Raw genomic sequence first — 17,179 nt, 5'->3', positions numbered from 1 at the left:
GCCAGCACAGACATGATGGGCTGAATGGTCACCTTCTGGGCTGTAATCATTCTATGATTCTATAATTGTGCTACTTCATGGACAATGTTATGATTGGTGATAGGATCATGGGGCTTAAGAATAGGAGGAGGCCATTTAGTCCTTCAAGCCTGCTCCACCATTCCATAAGATCATGGCTGATCTGGTTGTGTTCTCAATTCCTTTGCCGTCTGCACCCCTTGACTTCCTTCTCTTTCAATAATCTGTTTAACTCAGCCTTGAATAAATTTAATGATCCAGCCTCCACTGATTTCTGGGGAAGAAAATTCCACAGGCTAACAACTCTCAGAGACAAAAAATGTCTCCTCATCTCCTTGTTAAAAGGGAGATCTATTATTCTTAAACTGTATCCCCTGGCTCTAGTCTCCCCAACAAGAGGAAACATCTGACCTTATTAAGTCCCCTCAGGATCTTCTATGTTTCAGTAAGATCACCTTTCATTCTTCTAAACTCCAGTGGGTATAGGCCCAACCTGTCCAGCTTCTCTTCATAGGATAAGCCCTTCAACCCAGGAATGAGTCGAGTGGATCTTCTCTTAACTGCTTCTAATGTAATTATATCTTTTTTCAAATAAGGAGACCAAAGCTGTACACAGTATTCCAGATGTGGTCTCACCAAGGCCCTGTACAGCTGCAGCAAAACTTTCCTGCTTTTATATTCCATTCCCCTTGCAATAAACGTGATATACAATCATGTTTGAGTGGAAACTTGAGCAAAAATAAATTCACTTTGGAAAACTGGCTCAGTTTCCAATGCAATTTGTGCCCAGATTGCCAACTGCACCCAAAGTAAAAACTCTATCTCATAATATATACGAAACCCTGAAAACGTGAAGGTGCCAGCTTGACAATTGCATGACCTGGTCAATCATGTCTCCAAGTTCCTCTTGGTGGGCGAAAGATCACAAATGTGCTTCAAATGCTTCCAGTTTCAAAAACAAGGTGGGGCCAAACAGGGAAGAAAACTCAGCCTTTATTCATAACAATCACAGATCCAAGCAACTGGAGCATGGGACTGAGTTCCCTCCCAGTAAAATCCAATGCTGGGCATGGAAACCAGGATCATTCTTTCAACTTCCCTGCACAGCTTAACCCTTCAGGCACCTCCTCAGAAAAAAAGCTATAAAAAGTCAGAAACACCTCATTGTCCATGCCTCCCCTGTAGGTCCTAAAGTGCCTATCAGTGCTGCCCATAGTCTGCTCTCCTCTGCTGGGCAGAGAGGGTGGCACAAAACCAGAAATTGTTATTACAGAATCACAGAGTCACACAGTGCAGAAGAGGCCCTGCGGCCCATTGAGTCTGCAGCGGCTCGTGAGAAACACCTGACCTACCTACCTAATCCCATTTACCAGCACTTGGCCCATAGCCTTGAATGTTATGACGTGCCAAATGATCATCCAGGTACTTTTTAAAGGATGTGAAGCAACCTGCCTCCACCACCCTCCCAGGCAGTGCATTCCAGACTGTCACCACCCTCTGGGAAAAAAAGTTTTTCCTCACATCCCCCCTAAACCTCCTGCCCCTCACCTTGAACTTATGCCCCCTCGTGACTGACCCTTCAACTAAGGGGAACAGCTGCTCCCTATCCACCCTGTCCATGCCCCTCATGATCTTGTTTACCTCGATCAGGTCGCCCCTTAGTCTTCTCTGCTCCAATGAAAACAACCCAAGTCTATCCAACCTCTCTTTGTAACTTAAATGTTTCATCCCAGGCAACATCCTGGTGAATCTCCTCTGCACCCCCTCCAGTGCAATCACATCCTTCCTATAATGTGGTGACCAGAACTGCACACAGTACTCCAGCTGTGGCCTCACCAAGGTTCTATACAACTCCAACATGACCTCCCTGCTTTTGTAATCTATGCCTTGATTGATAAAGGCAAGCGTCCCATATACCTTTTTCACCACCCCGCTAACATGCCCCTCTGCCTTCAGAGATCTATGGACACACACGCCAAGGTCCCTTGTTCCTCAGAACTTCCTAGTGTCATGCCGTTCATTGAATACTTCCTTGTCAAATTACTCATTCCAAAGTGCATCACCTCACACTTTTCAGGGTTAAATTCCATCTGCCACTTATCTGCCCATTTGACCATCCCTTCTATATCTTCCTGTTGCCCAACGCACTCAACCTTACTGTTAACCACCCGGCCAATCTTTGTGTCATCCGAAAATTTACTAATCCTAATCCCCACATAGTCATCTATGTCGTTCATATAAATGACGAATAATAGAGGACCCAGCACAGATCCCTGTGGTACGCCACTGGACACTGGCTTCCAGTCACTAAAGCATCCTTCTGTCATCACCCTCTGTCTCCTACAACTAAGCCAATTTTGAATCCACCTTATCAAATTACCCCATTATAATCCCCAAGCACAATGAACAAACTCTCAAAAACACAGCATCATAATAAATTCCTGTTTCTAATTTGATCGAGGTGTTCTCGATTATTTTAGACTTAGATAAGGTAGAAAAAGAAAAAAACATTTCCATTGGCTGATGGCACAAGGAACAAGAGACACAGATTTAAGGCTCAGGGAAAGAGATACAGGGTGGGAGGTGTGGGATGTGAGGAAGAACCTTTTTACAAGCGGTAGAAACCTGGAACTTGCTGCCTCAATGATTTGAAAAGGAAGTTGGATGGGCAGTTGAGGGAAATGAACTTGCAGGGCTACAGGGATAGAGCAGGGGAATGAGGCTGACTGGATTGCTCTACCAAAGAGCTAGCATAGACTTGATGGGACAAATGGGCTCCTTCTGTGCTGTAATGACTCTATGATTCTAGGACTTGGGTCTACTGTAGATTGTTGATTTCAGTGTCATCAGTTACTCCCATAAGTGATCTTACTGTCCTTACTAATGATGTTGACTCACCTCTATCTATGTGTATGGTAGTGTAACCTGTGGATGGAGCAATAGGTCCCTTCTGACCTGAAATGGGTATTCATGCCATTGATACATTATGTCTACAATCTCTCTGAAAACAGACTAAACATACATTTGATGAGAAAAGACTTGATATGAATTGTTAAGCTACTCTATTTCATGAATGCCCAATGCATAGAAACAGTTGAGATCTGATTCTCTTAGTTCAATCAGTACAACTCAGTGATACAAAGTAAAGAATATGCCAAATCTCCCAACATCAGTGGATCACCCTCTTAAGTTAGTCAAGATGGCACAGATATTTTCTCATTGGAAGCTCCAGGAAAATGACAGAGTCTAGTTTCCAGGGGGCTCCTGGTTGGCTTGTAAGGTGTGGAGCTGTCTGCCCTTTATAAGCCAAATGGTGGCGAGAGGACAGAACCAGGGGATTCCCAATGCTAGGAGTCCTTGCTTTTTAGATGGGACTATGACATGCCTTATCAGGGGACATTGGTAAAGTTGAATGACTTCTGATGTATCAGCCTTTACAAGGGACAGCTGTGAGCTTCACTAGTATTGTCCACAAGCTGCCTAGATGGCCAAAGAGCGGAATTAAGAAATATCCGCCTGGGGATGGATCAACTCCAGAGAGCAGGAGGAAGCTGGGAAATCCCACCAACGATACGATGCAGTGGCTGAGATTGTTGGCAAATGTCACAGGTGAGCGCCAGCGAGGCACCTGAAGTGACACTTGTGCCTACCTACTCCATTCTAGTTAGAAGCTTACCTATTGACCTAGAAAACTCTAGAAATCAACATGTTTGGGCCCCAAGGAATTTCAGTTCCAAGGAATGTCTTCTAACTGGTCCTCCAGATGCTCGGACTTTCTCTTTCTCCAACCTCACTGCTAACCTGTGAGCCTTTATTTGCCTCTTTTTCTGTCCCCACAGGAAGTTGCGGCTCGGTTCCTGGCCCCTCTCTCCACGACTTGGGGTGAAGGGCGGGAGCAGTGGGGAGGAGTTTGGCTCGAAGAGTTGCTATGCAAACCCGCTTCCACACCTATTCCTTTTCGAACTAGATTCCTGCAAAGCTCAGCTGGAGCGGACATTCCGTCCCCCTACACTCTGAATGTTTGTCGGGAGCCCTGGGGAGGAGATACCAAGCCCACTGTTGAGCCTGATGACCCTGGATAATGGTGTCAGTTTCTGGCTTTAACGTACACTCTCCAAATCTATGAACCTTTCTTTTCACACCAGCCTAAATCCACTTTGTTATAAACACCATCAATTAAAAATAGCTCCTCAGTTTCTAAATCGTTTCTGTGTAAAAATGGTTTAAATAAAGTCCCAAATAGTGGCTACACCAAGCACAGAATATATAATACTCCCCCAATATAAGATACACTATAACGCTCCCATTAAGAATATGCATTAAACCCCCAAAATAAGGAATATTAAACCTTAAACACAGAAAGAATCTAATGAAGCCACAAATAGAATTTATAATAAACCCAAGACATAGAACAGCTCTCCAACAGAGAATGTAAATGCACCCACCTACCAAGTGCATGCACACACGTAGGCCAGAATTTTTCCCTCATCGGGTGATCCTGGCGGGGGCAGGTGGGAATGGTCGGGAAACCCCACCCGAACGAGCGTAAAATGCCGCGCGATGACGTGGGGCTGAGGCACAGAGCTGCCTCAGGGAGATGAAGATGTAAAAAAATAAAAATAAAGAATTTAAGATGTTAAAAAAAACATGTCCCCTCGTGTGACTCCGTCACATGAGCAGGGACACGTTAGAAAATAGTATGAAAACTTTTTTTTTTAATGACGGGTCGAAACCTCATCCCGCCTGTGGATGAGGTTTCCTAAAAAATCCAAAGGCCGCTTGGCCTTTTCGCCCACCTGCCAACCGTAAGGTTGGATGGGCAGTGAAAAATGACATTTAATTGGTGCGTTAATGGCCTTAGTAGGCCTGTTAATTGTCGGCGGGCGCGCTGCTGACTCCCGCGCGCACCCACCGAATGAAATATCGTGCGAGTGCGCGATGACATCGGGACGCTCGTTCAGCGTCATGTTACGAGCATTTGGATCGGGTGTGCACCTGCCCGATGAGGTAAAAATTCTGGCCATACAGGCATATGTATACGCACAGAGAATGAAGACAAAATTAAAGCACCCATATCACTAGTTGGGAGCCACAGTGGGACCAGAGTGGCCAGAGAGAGCGAGGCTCTGAGTGGAGTGGTCAGAGAGAGTGTGAGGCCGGGAATGGAGCGGTCAGGGAGAGTGTGAGGCCGGGAGTGGAGCGGTCAGGGGGAGTGTGAGGCTGGGAATGGAGTGGTCAGGGGGAGTGTGAGGCCGGGAGTGGAGCGGTCAGGGGGAGTGTGAGGCCGGGAATGGAGTGGTCAGGGGGAGTGTGAGGCCGGGAATGGAGTGGTCAGGGGGAGTGTGAGGCCGGGAGTGGAGCGGTCAGGGGGAGTGTGAGGCCGGGAGTGGAGCGGTCAGGGGGAGTGTGAGGCTGGGAATGGAGTGGTCAGGGGGAGTGTGAGGCCGGGAGTGGAGCGGTCAGGGGGAGTGTGAGGCCGGGAATGGAGTGGTCAGGGGGAGTGTGAGGCCGGGAGTGGAGCGGTCAGGGGGAGTGTGAGGCCGGGAATGGAGTGGTCAGGGGGAGTGTGAGGCCGGGAGTGGAGCGGGCAGGGGGAGTGTGAGGCCGGGAGTGGAGCGGTCAGGGGGAGTGTGAGGCCGGGAATGGAGCGGTCAGAGCAAGGCTGGGAGCAGAGCTTATGAAGAAAGTTTGAGCAGGTTAGGCCTATATTCAGTGGAGTTTAGAACAATAAGAGGTGACCTTATTAAAACATATACAGGCTATGAGGGGCTTAAAAGAGTAGATGCTGAGAGGATGCTGCCCCTTGTGGGAAATCTCGTGCTAAGGGGCACAGATTGGGGTTGCCTATTTATGACGTAGATGAAGAGGAATTTCATCTCCAGAGGGTCATGAATCTTTGGAATTTTCTATTCTGGAGAGCTGTGGAAGCTGGGTCATTGAATATGTTCAAGGCCGAGATAGACAGATCCTTGAACTACGTGGGAGTCAAGGGTTATGGGGAACAAGCAGGAAAGTGGAACTGTGGCCAATATCAGTCATGATTTTATGGAATGGTGGAGCAGGCCAGAGGGGCCTCCCCCTGCACCTATCTGTTATGTTCCCATGTTCCCTCCAGTTAAATGGCATGAACATAAATGAATGTCTCTAAATTGAAAGTGTTGAAGTTATTCAGTCAAATGTGAAGGAACTGCAACAGGACTTGAGTAGATTCTGTTTTAAAGGGAATCAATGGCTGAATTTTGCCATGAGCATTGGGAGCCTGAAGTTGGGGGCGAGGTCATTTTTGAGTCGTGAATTCACTCGGGGTGGTAGAGCACCTTCTGGCTGAATTTTATTGTGTTGGCCAATTAGTAGGTGGTCTCTGCGTTTGCTGTCCAATTAGGGTTGGTGGGTGGGTTACAGAGGCTGGAGCTCAGGACAGTGTGGCCCACTGTAAAGGAGGCTGGCAGCCCTCACTATCTGACCAGTGGGAGTGCTCCTGAGTGCCAAGCGACAGGAGTGGCAGGGAATCACTGAAGCCACCCATCAGTATCAGGGGAGCAGCTGAGACCTCATTACGACCACCATGATCAGAGACATCTGTTTCCAGGAATTCTACGCTTGGTGGCAAGGCTTTGAGATGGGAAGACAGCAGCCTTGCAATTTCCTACCAGAGACCTCCAGCTGTGATGCAGCCTCGACCTCTTGCTGTGCAGCCGCGGCCTCTCGCTTGATTGCATTCCCGCTGCTATCGGACAGATTGGCATCGCCACTGCCTGTCCATCTCCAGGAAAAGTGTGAGGAAGAGGGGACAACGTTAAGGGGCCAGTATGATGCATTTTAGTGCAATTTTCCCACCGATTGAAAGTCACCTTGACAAGGCTGGGAAAATTCTGCCTCAGTGGTTTACTGGTGAGAAAGTAAGAGTTACCTCAGAAACCAGGCTGTCACAGAGATGCCCTAGAATTCAACCTCCCAGTTGGGGTACAAGTCATATCGATACAGCATTATATCCAAACACAAGGACTTCAAGGAGGTTGAAGGGCTGTGTTTCAATCGTTGATAATCCTGGGTAGGTCTGTGAAGCTGGGTCCTGAGGCTGGGAATTTGCTCATTAATTAAAGAACCTCTGCTGTAATTATTTTGAAGTGATTCTGCTCTCTTTACAACAAATAAATATACAACCACTTGTGTTTTGTAACACAATCAATGTATGAAATATTTTATAAAGAGAAAAGAAAATAAGATAAGAGGGATTAAAGCAACAGAAAGCAAGTCACGGAGAGAGAATTGGGGATCGGTGAGTGAAGGTTTGGTTGAAAATGTGGGGAGTAGGTTGTTAAGGTGAGGAGAGAAATGTCAGTAGTGGAGGGGTTTAAGGAGGGTGCTGCTGGTGTAGGGTGAGGCAAGCTGGTAGAGGAGTTTTATATACTGGTTTCCTTGATACCAAGGCCAGATGTAAGGGGCAAGTGAGAGTTAGCGAAGGACAGTGAAGGGGAGGGAATGTTGGAGGATAGAGACAGGATATGGAGAACACGGGACAATTTGGGTGGAGGGTGGGGTGGTGGAAATTGTTAATTATATATTAATTGCATTTAATTGTGTACAGTTGGTGGGCATTTACGGGGGATTTGCTTGTGCACCTGTTAATAGAAATTGACTACAACTCTGGTGATTGAGTTAGGAGGTGCATGCTTGTAAAGTATACCTCTGTAAATAAATGTTTACAACACTGTGTAAAGATTGGTTTCAGTTCTATCCTTCACCATCAGGTTTTTTGGAGTATAATAGAGAACAAGGGATGGGTGGGTTGGGGGGAATAAGGTGAATGGAGGGATGACGAGAAGGGAATTATGTGGTGGAGGGGGGGGCAGCGAGTGAGGGGGACATTAGAGAAATTGTATCCAGAGGTAACACAAACATACATAGAGTTTTCAGCAGTGGGGTGGTTGCAATAAAGCCAGGGGCAAGTGAGGTGACAGAGGTGGCAATAGCCAGTTTTGCTGTTTGACGAGGTGTGGGGCTTGAAGCTGAGCTGTGATTTCACACAGTCTGGTTCAGCTGAGTGAGAGCTTGCGAAAGAGGGACAGAGTTGGTGGTTGGGGAGCTTATGGAGGCGAAAACAAATAGATTCCACCCCCCTTATGTTCAGATGGGGGAAATACTGACTAATTGACAGCTTTCTGTCAGAGTCTGACAGCAGAGAAATGGTCATGAGGATTACATAGAAACATAGGAACAGGAGGAGGCCATTTAGCCCCTCAACCATGTTCCAGCATTCATTTCGATATGTATCTTAGCTTCATCTTCCTGCTTTTGTTCCAAAGCCCTCAAAACCCTTACCCAACAGCAATCTATAAATTTTAATGTTGAAATTTTTAATTGACCCCAACCTTAACAGCTTATTGGGGAAGAGAATTCCAGATTTCCACTACCCTTTGTGTGAACACATCACCCCTGTACGGCCTCATTCTAATGTAGAACTGGTTGTCTGTAAGTGTAAATATATAGGCCACATCCCTGCTTGCAAACAACGTCATCAAGAGGTTACATATGGGCAAGGCAGGTGGCGGTGAGAGGAGGGGAAGAGGTACAAGGAATGGATCCTTGGAGCATTGGGGGAATCTCCAGAAGTGATGAGACGTGATGGCATTGGAGTCATTACCGGAGATATTTGGGATACAAGGAGGGGTAGGGCCATCCAGGGGCAAACCAGACACAGCCCCTCAATAGAAGAGAGATGTTGAAGGAGGATGACATGGTCAGCACTGCTGGACACTGCAACAAGGAGAGAATAAACTTGCATTTCCATAGCACCTTATAACAATCTCAATCCATCCCAAAGTGCTTCACAGTCAATAAAGTGCTTCTGAAGGATGTCACTGAGCTGTTGCAGTGCACTCTAAGGGGGAGGATAAACAGCCAGTGATTGTGGTCCATATTGTACCAAAGACAGAGATAGAAAGATGATTGTGGTCCTCCTGGCAGAGTTTAGGGAGCTGGGGTAGAAATTAGCAAGCAGGATCTCATAGGCAGTGATCTCCAGATTTCTCCCAGTACCATGTACGCATGAGTATAGAAATAGGAGGATATAGCAGATGAATGTGTGACTGGAGAGATGGTGCAAGAGGGAGGGATTTAGATTCCTGGGCCATTGGGACCAGTTCTGGGAGAGATGGGATCTGTGTAGGCTGGAGGGGTTGTACCTGAATAGAGCCAGGATCAATAACCTTGCAGGGTGATTTTCTAGTACTAGTGGGGGGAGGGTTTAAATTAACTTGATGGGTGTGGGAACTAGGTAGTAATCATAATGAGGCAAAACAAGGTGCGCAGAAAATGGGGAGAGCTGGATAGCATTAGAGTAGGAACTAGTATCTTATTAGGTAGGGTCAAAGTAAGAGGGAACTTAATAAGGTCTAAATTACTATGCATGTATGTAAATATGCGGCGTGCAGTAATTAAGGTTGGTGAGCTGCAGATATATATAGCCAAATACCAATATGACTTTGTGACAAAAACAAAAACCTGACTCAAAGAAGGGCAGGACTGGGTACTAAATATTCCTGGATACAAGATATCCAGGAATGAAAGGGAATGAAAGAGAGGAGGAGGGGTGGAGGTACTGATTAAGGAGAACATTGAAGTGCTGGACAGATAGGATGTCACAGAGGGTCAAGGACAGAATCCATTTGGTTAGAGCTAAGAAATAATAGAGGCACCATTACAGAACTGGGTGCTTTAAACAGACCACTGACTAGGGGGCACGATATAGAAGATCAAATTTGCAAGGAAATTACAGAGAGGTGCAAGAACTATGGAGTAATTATAATGGCAGTCTTTAATTACCCTAATATAGACTGGGATAGCAATAGTGTAAAGAACAGAGAGGCAGAAGAGTTTATGAAGTATGTTCAGTAGAATTTTCTTGATCAACACATTGCTGGCCCAATGAGGAAGAGGTATTGCTGGATCTGGTTTCGGAGAATGAGGTGGGCCAAGTAGATCGAGTGTCCGTAGGGGAACATTTAGGGGACAGTGATCATGGTATCATAAGGTGTAGGTCAACTTCGGATAAGTGCAAGGAGCAATCCAAAGTAAAAATAATCAACTGGGGGGCAATTTGAAAGGGGTGAGAACAGACCCGGTCCAGGTAAATTGGAATCAAAGTGACAAAACTGTAATGAAACAATGGGCTACTTTCAAAGATGAGATAGTTTGGGTACAGTTGAGGTACATTGCCACGAGGGGGAAAAGTAGAACAAACAAATCCCTATCTCCCTGGATGATGACAGTGATAAGAAATAAGATAAGGCAGAAAAAGACCACATATGACAGATGTTAGGTGGATAATACCATTCAGAACCAGGCTGGATATATAGAAAGTTCAGGGGAAAGCGAAAAGGGAAATAAGAGAGAGTATGAGAAGAGACTGGTCGCAAACATTAAAGGGAATCCAAAAATCTTCTATAGGCACATAAATAGTAAAAGGATGGTAAAATGAGGAGTGGGGCTGATTATGGACAAAAAAGGGGATTTAAGCATGAAGGCCAGGGGCATGGCTGAGGTACCAAGTGAGTTTGTTGCATCTGTCGTTAACAAGGAAGATGCTACCTAAATCATAGTGAAAGAGAGGGGTTAAGGTTCTGAATGGGCTAAAAATTGATTTTGAAAGAAGGATGTAATAGAAAGGCTGGCTGTGATTAAAGTTGATAAGCCACCAGGACTGGATGAGATGCATCCAAAGATGCAGAGAGAAGCAAGTGCAACAATTCCGCAGGCACTGACTGTGATCTTCCAATCCTCCTTAGATACAGGTGTTGTGCCAGGGGACTGGAGAGTTGCAAATGTTAACTTTTGTTCAAAAAAGAATATAAGGATGAACCCAGCAACTACAGGCCAGTCAGCTTAACCTCAGTAGTCGGAAAGCTTTTAGACAAATGTGAATTAATTAAGAAAATAGCTAGAAAGGATTTGTTTAGGGCAAATTGTATTTAACTAAATTGCTTGAATTTTTGATGAGGTAACAGAGATGGTTGACATGGTGTACATGGACTTCAGAAAGACATTTGATGAAGTGCCACATAACAAACTTGTTGGGAAAGTTGGACCTCATGGAATAAAAGGGACAGTAGAACTGTGGATACAAAATTGGCTGAGTGACAGGGAACAAAGACTTGTGATGAATGGGTGTTTTTCAGACTGGAGGAAGGCATATAGTGCGAAGGCATACAGGCCTTAATGCGAAAGGCTTAGAGGGGGTAGAATTCTTAAAGTGCATCCAGGAGAGCTTTTTGAGCCAGCACATAGGAAGTCCTACAGGAAAAGGGGTGGTACTGGACCTAATCTTAGGGAATGAAGCCGGGCAAGTGGTAGAAATGTCAGTGGGGGGGCATTTTGGGGATAGTGACCGTAACTCTGTAAGATTTAAGGTAGTTATGGAAAGGGACAAAGATGGACTGGAAATAAAGGCCCTGAATTGGGGGAAGGCTGATTTCAATATGATAAGACAGGATCTGGCCAAAGTGGACTGGGAGCAGCTACTTGTAGGAAAGTCTACATCAGGCCAGTGGGAGTCATTCCAAAAGGAAATAGTAAGAGTTCAGGACCACCATGTTCCCGTAAAGGGGAAGGGTAGGACCAACAAATCCAGGGAACCCTGGATGTCAAGGGATATTGAGGATTGGATAAGGAAGAAAAAGGAGGCTTATGGCAGATACAGAGGGCTGAAAACAATGGAAGCCCTAGTGGAGTATAGAAAGTGTAGGGGGTACTTAAAAAAGTAATTGGGAGAGCGAAGAAGGAGCATAAAAACACACTGGTGGGCAAGATAAAGGAAAATCCCAAGGCATTTTATAAATATATTAAGGGCAAGAGGATAACCAGGGAAAGAGTAGGCCCATTAGGGACCAAAGTGGCAATCTGTGCTTGGAGCCGGAGGATGTAGGTGAGGTTCTGAATGATTACTTTTCACCTGGAGAAGGATGATGTAGAAATCAGGGAGGGGAACTGTGATACACTTGAACAAATTAGCATTGAAAGGGAGAAGGGGTTAATGGTTTTAGCAGGCTTAAAAGTGGATAAATCCCCAGGTCCAGATGGGATGTATCCCAGGCTGCTATGTGAGGCAAGGGAGGAGATTGCAGGGGCTCTGACACTAATTTTCAAATCCTCTCTGGCCACAGGAGAGGTGCCAGAGAACTGGAGGACAGCGAATGTGGTACCATTATTCAAGAAGGATAGTAGGGATAAACCAGGTAATTACAGGTCAGTGAGTCTAACATCAGTGGTAGGGAAACTATTAGAAATATTTCTGAGGGACAGAATTAATCTCCAGTTGGAGAGACAGGGATTAATCAGGAATAGTCAGCATGGCTTTGTTGGGGGAGACCATGTCCAACAAATTTGATTGAATTTTTTGAGGAGGTGACTAGTTGTGTAGATGAGGGTAGTGTAGTTGATGTAGTCTACATGGACTTCAGTAAGGCTTTTGACAAGGTCCCACATGGGAGAATGGTTAAGAAGGTAAGAGCCCATGGGATCTCTGGCAATTTGGCAAATTGGATCCAAAATTGGCTTAGTGGCGGGAGGCAGAGGGTGATGGTGGGAGGTTGTTTTTGCGATTGGAAGCATACGACGAGTAGTGTACCACAAGGATAGGTGCTGGGACCCTTGCTGTTTGTAGTGTACATTAATGACTTAGAAGTGAGTATAGGAGGTATGATCAGTAAGTTTGCAGATGACATGAAAATTGGTGGTGTCATAAATAGTGAGGAGGAAAGCCTAAGAAGACAGGACGATATAGATGGGCTGGTAAGATGGGCAGAGCGGTGGCAAATGGAATTTAATCCTGAGAAGTTTGAGGTGATGAATTTTGGGAGGACTAACATGACAAGGGTATACACAATGAATGGTAGGACCCCAGGAAGTACAGAGGATCAGAGGAAGCTTGGTGTACTTGTCCATAGATCCTTGAAGGCAGTAGCACAGGTAGATAAGGTGGTTAAGAAGGCATATGGGATACTTGCCTTTATTAGCCGAGGCATAGAATGTAGGAGGTTGTGTAGGAGTTGTATAAAATGCTAGTTAGGCCACAACTGGAGTACTGTGTGCAGTTCTGGTCGCCACACTATAGGAAGGGTGTGATTACACTGGAGAGGGTGCAGAGGAGATTCACCAGGATGTTGACTGGGCTGGAGCGTTTCAGCTATGAAGAGAGACTGGATAGGCTAGAGCAGAGAAGGCTGAGGGGAGACCTGATAGAGGTATACAAAATTATGAGGGCATAGATAGGGTATTTAGGAAGAAACTTTTCCCCTTAGTGAAGGTGTTAATAACTAGGGGGCATAGATTTAAGGTAAGGGGCAGGAGGTTTAGGCGGGATTTGAGGAAAACTTTTTTCACCCAGAGCGTGGTTGGAATCTGGAACACACTGCCTGAGGGGTGGTTGAGGCAGGAACCCTCACAACATTTAAGAAGTATTTAGATGAGCACTTGAAATACCATAGCATACAGGGCTACAGGCCAAGCGCTGGAAAATGGGATTAGAATAGATAGGTGCTTGATGGCCGGCACAGACACGATGGGCCGAAGGGCCTGTTACTGTGCTGTATAACTCTATGATTCTATATAGTGAGGTTCCCCAGGGGTCGGTGTTAGGGATCTTACCTTTTTAGATATATATTAATGACCTAGACTTGGGTGCATAGGGCAGAATTTCAAGATTTGTGAGTGACACAAATCTTGGGCACATTGTGAGCTATGAGGAGGATAGTGATAAAGTTCAAAAGAACATAAACAGCTTGGTGGATTGTGTGGACAGATGAAATTTAATGCACAGATGTGTGAAGTGATTCATTTTAGTCAGATGAATGAGGAGAGACAATGTAAATAAAAAAGGTACAATTTGAAATGGGGTGCAGCAGCAGAGAGACCTAGGGGTACAATTCATTAAAGGTTGCAGGGTAGGTTGAGAAAGTGGTTAATAAAGAAAACGGGACCCTGTGCTTTAAAAATTAGGGTGTGGAGTACAAAAGCAAGGATGTTATGATAAACCAGTATAGAACAATGATTAAGCCTCAATTGGAATATTGTGTCCAGTTCTGAGCATCACACTTTATGAAGGATGTGAAGGCATTAGAGAAGGTGCAGCCAAGATTCACGAGAATGGTTACAGGGATGAGGAACTTCAGTTACGTGGATAGATGGGAGAAACTGGGACGGTTCTCCTTGGTGAAGAGAAGATTAAGAAGAGATTTGATAAAGGTGTTAAAAATCATGAGGGCTTTGGACAGAATATATAGGGAGAGACTGTTCCTATTGGCAGAAGGGTTGAGAACCAGAGGTACAGATTTATGCTGACTGGCAAAATCAAGCATTGGCGACAAGAGGAAAAACATTTTTACGCAGTGAATGGTTGATCTGGAATTCTCTGCCTGAGAGTGTGGCGGAGACATATTTCATCATGGCCGTCAAAAGGGAATTGGATATTTAGCTGCAGAGAGAAAATTTGTGGGGCTACAGGGACAAGACAGGGGAGGGGGACTATCTGAGTTACTCATGCAGAGAGCTGACACGATGGGCCGAATGGCCTCTTTCTGTGCTGTGACCATTCTATGATTTGATCAAGTGGTCACTGTTGTAATTTAGGAAACACAGCAGCCAGTTTGCGCACAGTGAGTTCCCAGAAACATCAATGTGAAAATGATTAGATAGTCCGTTTTGTTGCATGTTCATTAAGCGATAAATATTGGCCAGGACGCTAGGGAGAACTTCCCTGCTCTTCTTCAAATAGTACCATGGGACCTTTTATGTCCACCAGACAGGGTCTCGGTTTAACGTCTTATCCGAAAATCAAATCTCTGGAGTTGGATCATGACCTTCTGACTCTGAAGGGGCTGAGCCATGGCTATCAGCAGAAAGGTCGGGAGGATTAGGAAGGATAAGGCACCACCATCCTCGTCACAGAACTTGATATTTATGACTTTGCCCAGAGATCTCATTGTGTTGTGAGCAGGTTCGATAGAGAATTGAAAGGAGTTGGGAACAATACAAAGTATTACATAGAATTTGCAATGCAGAAATAGGCCATTCAGTCAAACTGGTCTATGCTAGAGCTTGCGTTTCACATAAGCTTCCTTCCACCCTACCCCATTTAACCTTATTGGCAAATCCTTCTATTCCTTCCCTCCTTATGTGTTCCCTTTAAAGGCACCTATGCTTTAAGCCTCAACTACCAATTAGAAAGTTCCACAATCTTATCACTCTCTGGGTAAAGAAGTTTCTACTGAATCCCCTGTTGGGTTTATTAGTGACTATGTTATATTGAAGGCTCCAAATTCCAGTCTTGCCCACAAGTAGAAATATCTTTTCTAGACTGCCCTATCGATGCACTTCATAATCTTGAATATCTCTCTCTGCTCACTCCTCAGCTTTCTCTTTTCTAGAGAAAAAATCCCCAGCCTGTTCAGTCTTTTCTGAGTGTTATAACCTCTCAGCTCTGGTATCATCCTAGTAAATATCTTTGCACTGTCTCCAGTGCCTCTATATTCAATTTGCAACAAGGAGACCACCTTGAAATAAAAGGACACCCCATTCCGCAAAGCAGTCAGCAAAACAAGTGGAAGCGATTTTGGTCATGATTTTGAATGAATTGGACTTACCACCAGGAAGACTCCACTCGCGGTGTCAGCGTGAGTAATATTAATATAAAGGTGAGGTAAAGTCTGGAGCAGGTACTAGTCCCATCATTGCCTGCTGTCCTATTAATCTGCCTCACACCTTCTTCCCCAGAGGTGTGGGGCATTTTCCAGTGCAGCCTGGGTTCCTCAGCTCTGGTCCGCCCAGACATAGCGTTTTAACAACAAGAAAACCCCCACAATCTTGCAGAAGATCAACAAGGTTGGTGCACAAACAATTCTTCCTGATGTCTTCAAATTGCCAACGGTTGTATTTTTAAAAACCCTCGAGATTCTAACATATTAAATTCATCCTTTGATGCGGTCGGATTTTCATCCTTTGCATTGACACCTCAAATTAATCTGTAAATTTCCCTTTTGTAAAGTCAGGTCTGAGACGAGCGATCGTGGTTTTTAACTGAATGTTTTTTTTCTCTCTCTTCTCTCTCTCTCTCTCTCTCTTTCCCTTCCTCTGTGCTTTCTTGGTTGCTGCGACAGGGAGCACCTTGTTCGGGTCTACAGTGAAGCACTGGCAGTCTGCAACTGTCTCTGTTCCTCTCCTACTGAATTGAGTTGATAACAGTGCTGTGCCGGAGAAGAGCCCTGGCACTCTTGGCTGTCGACTGGCGATCTACTTGCTGACACCAAGGCTGGAACTAGAGCTGCATATTCCAAAAAGCACCACATCCCCACCTGCTGGAGTAAAATTACACACTCTCACACACGCAGACACACAAGAGTTCAGAAGATGTACAGAGGCTTAAAGCGATTAAATACCTAATACTAAACTGGTGCACCTGGGTCCTAGAGCCCATAGGAATTTGTCGAACATGCTGCTATTGAACGTTACTTGCCAATAACGCATGTTTAGAATTTGGCGACTTTCTTTTAATAGCTATGTTTAAAAGACTTGCATATAAATAGGATGACCTCAGAACATCCCAAAGCATTTTGAAGACAAGTTAAGTACTTTTGAAGTGTAGTCACTGTTGTAATGTAGTAAAAATGGCAGCCAATTTGCTCACAGCAAGGCCTCAGGGACAGCAATGTCTTAGAGGCAAAATAAGCTGTTTTTTTTAGTGATGTTTGTTGAGGGATAAATGCTGGTTAGGACACCGGGGAGAACTCCCCTGCTCTGCTTCCGCCACTGTCAACACCCCTTTGTCCTTTTGTCTATGACATCTTTGGCAATCTCTTCTTTGCCTCTACCTATCACTGGCCCTCTACCCAGCTCTACCTGTCCCACCCCCCTTCAACCAGCTTATATTCCACCTCAGTTCTATATTTCTTAGTTCTGAAGAAGAGTCATACGGACTTGAAACGTTAACTGCGTTCCTCTCCGCAGATGCTGTCAGACCTGCTGAGTTTTTCCAGCTATTTTTGTTTTTGTTTCTGCTTCCAAATAAGGGTTCTTTCACACCCTGAGAGGACAGAAAGAGATGTGTTTTAACATCTCATTCAAAAGGTGACACCTCTTACAGTGCAGCACTCCCTCAGTACTGCACTGG

At 45.2% G+C, this 17,179-nt stretch overlaps 1 protein-coding gene across 1 annotated transcript in view; it reads right to left on the bottom strand.

The window, feature by feature from the left end:
• Positions 1-16,347, bottom strand: part of wnt2bb (wingless-type MMTV integration site family, member 2Bb) — a 92,167-nt gene extending 75,820 nt beyond the window's left edge. The window contains exon 1 of the mRNA XM_078546438.1: positions 15,657-16,347. Within this exon, the coding sequence (XP_078402564.1) occupies positions 15,657-15,844 (188 nt within the window). The 5' untranslated portion in view covers positions 15,845-16,347. The remainder of the gene's footprint in view (positions 1-15,656) is intronic.
• Between the last annotated feature and the right edge of the window lie 832 nt (positions 16,348-17,179).

Source organism: Cetorhinus maximus, chromosome 8, assembly GCF_964194155.1.
Source record: "Cetorhinus maximus chromosome 8, sCetMax3.hap1.1, whole genome shotgun sequence".
Lineage (NCBI taxonomy): Eukaryota > Metazoa > Chordata > Chondrichthyes > Lamniformes > Cetorhinidae > Cetorhinus > Cetorhinus maximus.
The sequence above is the reverse complement of the archived record's forward strand: the minus strand, read 5'-3'. Positions and strand labels throughout refer to the sequence as shown.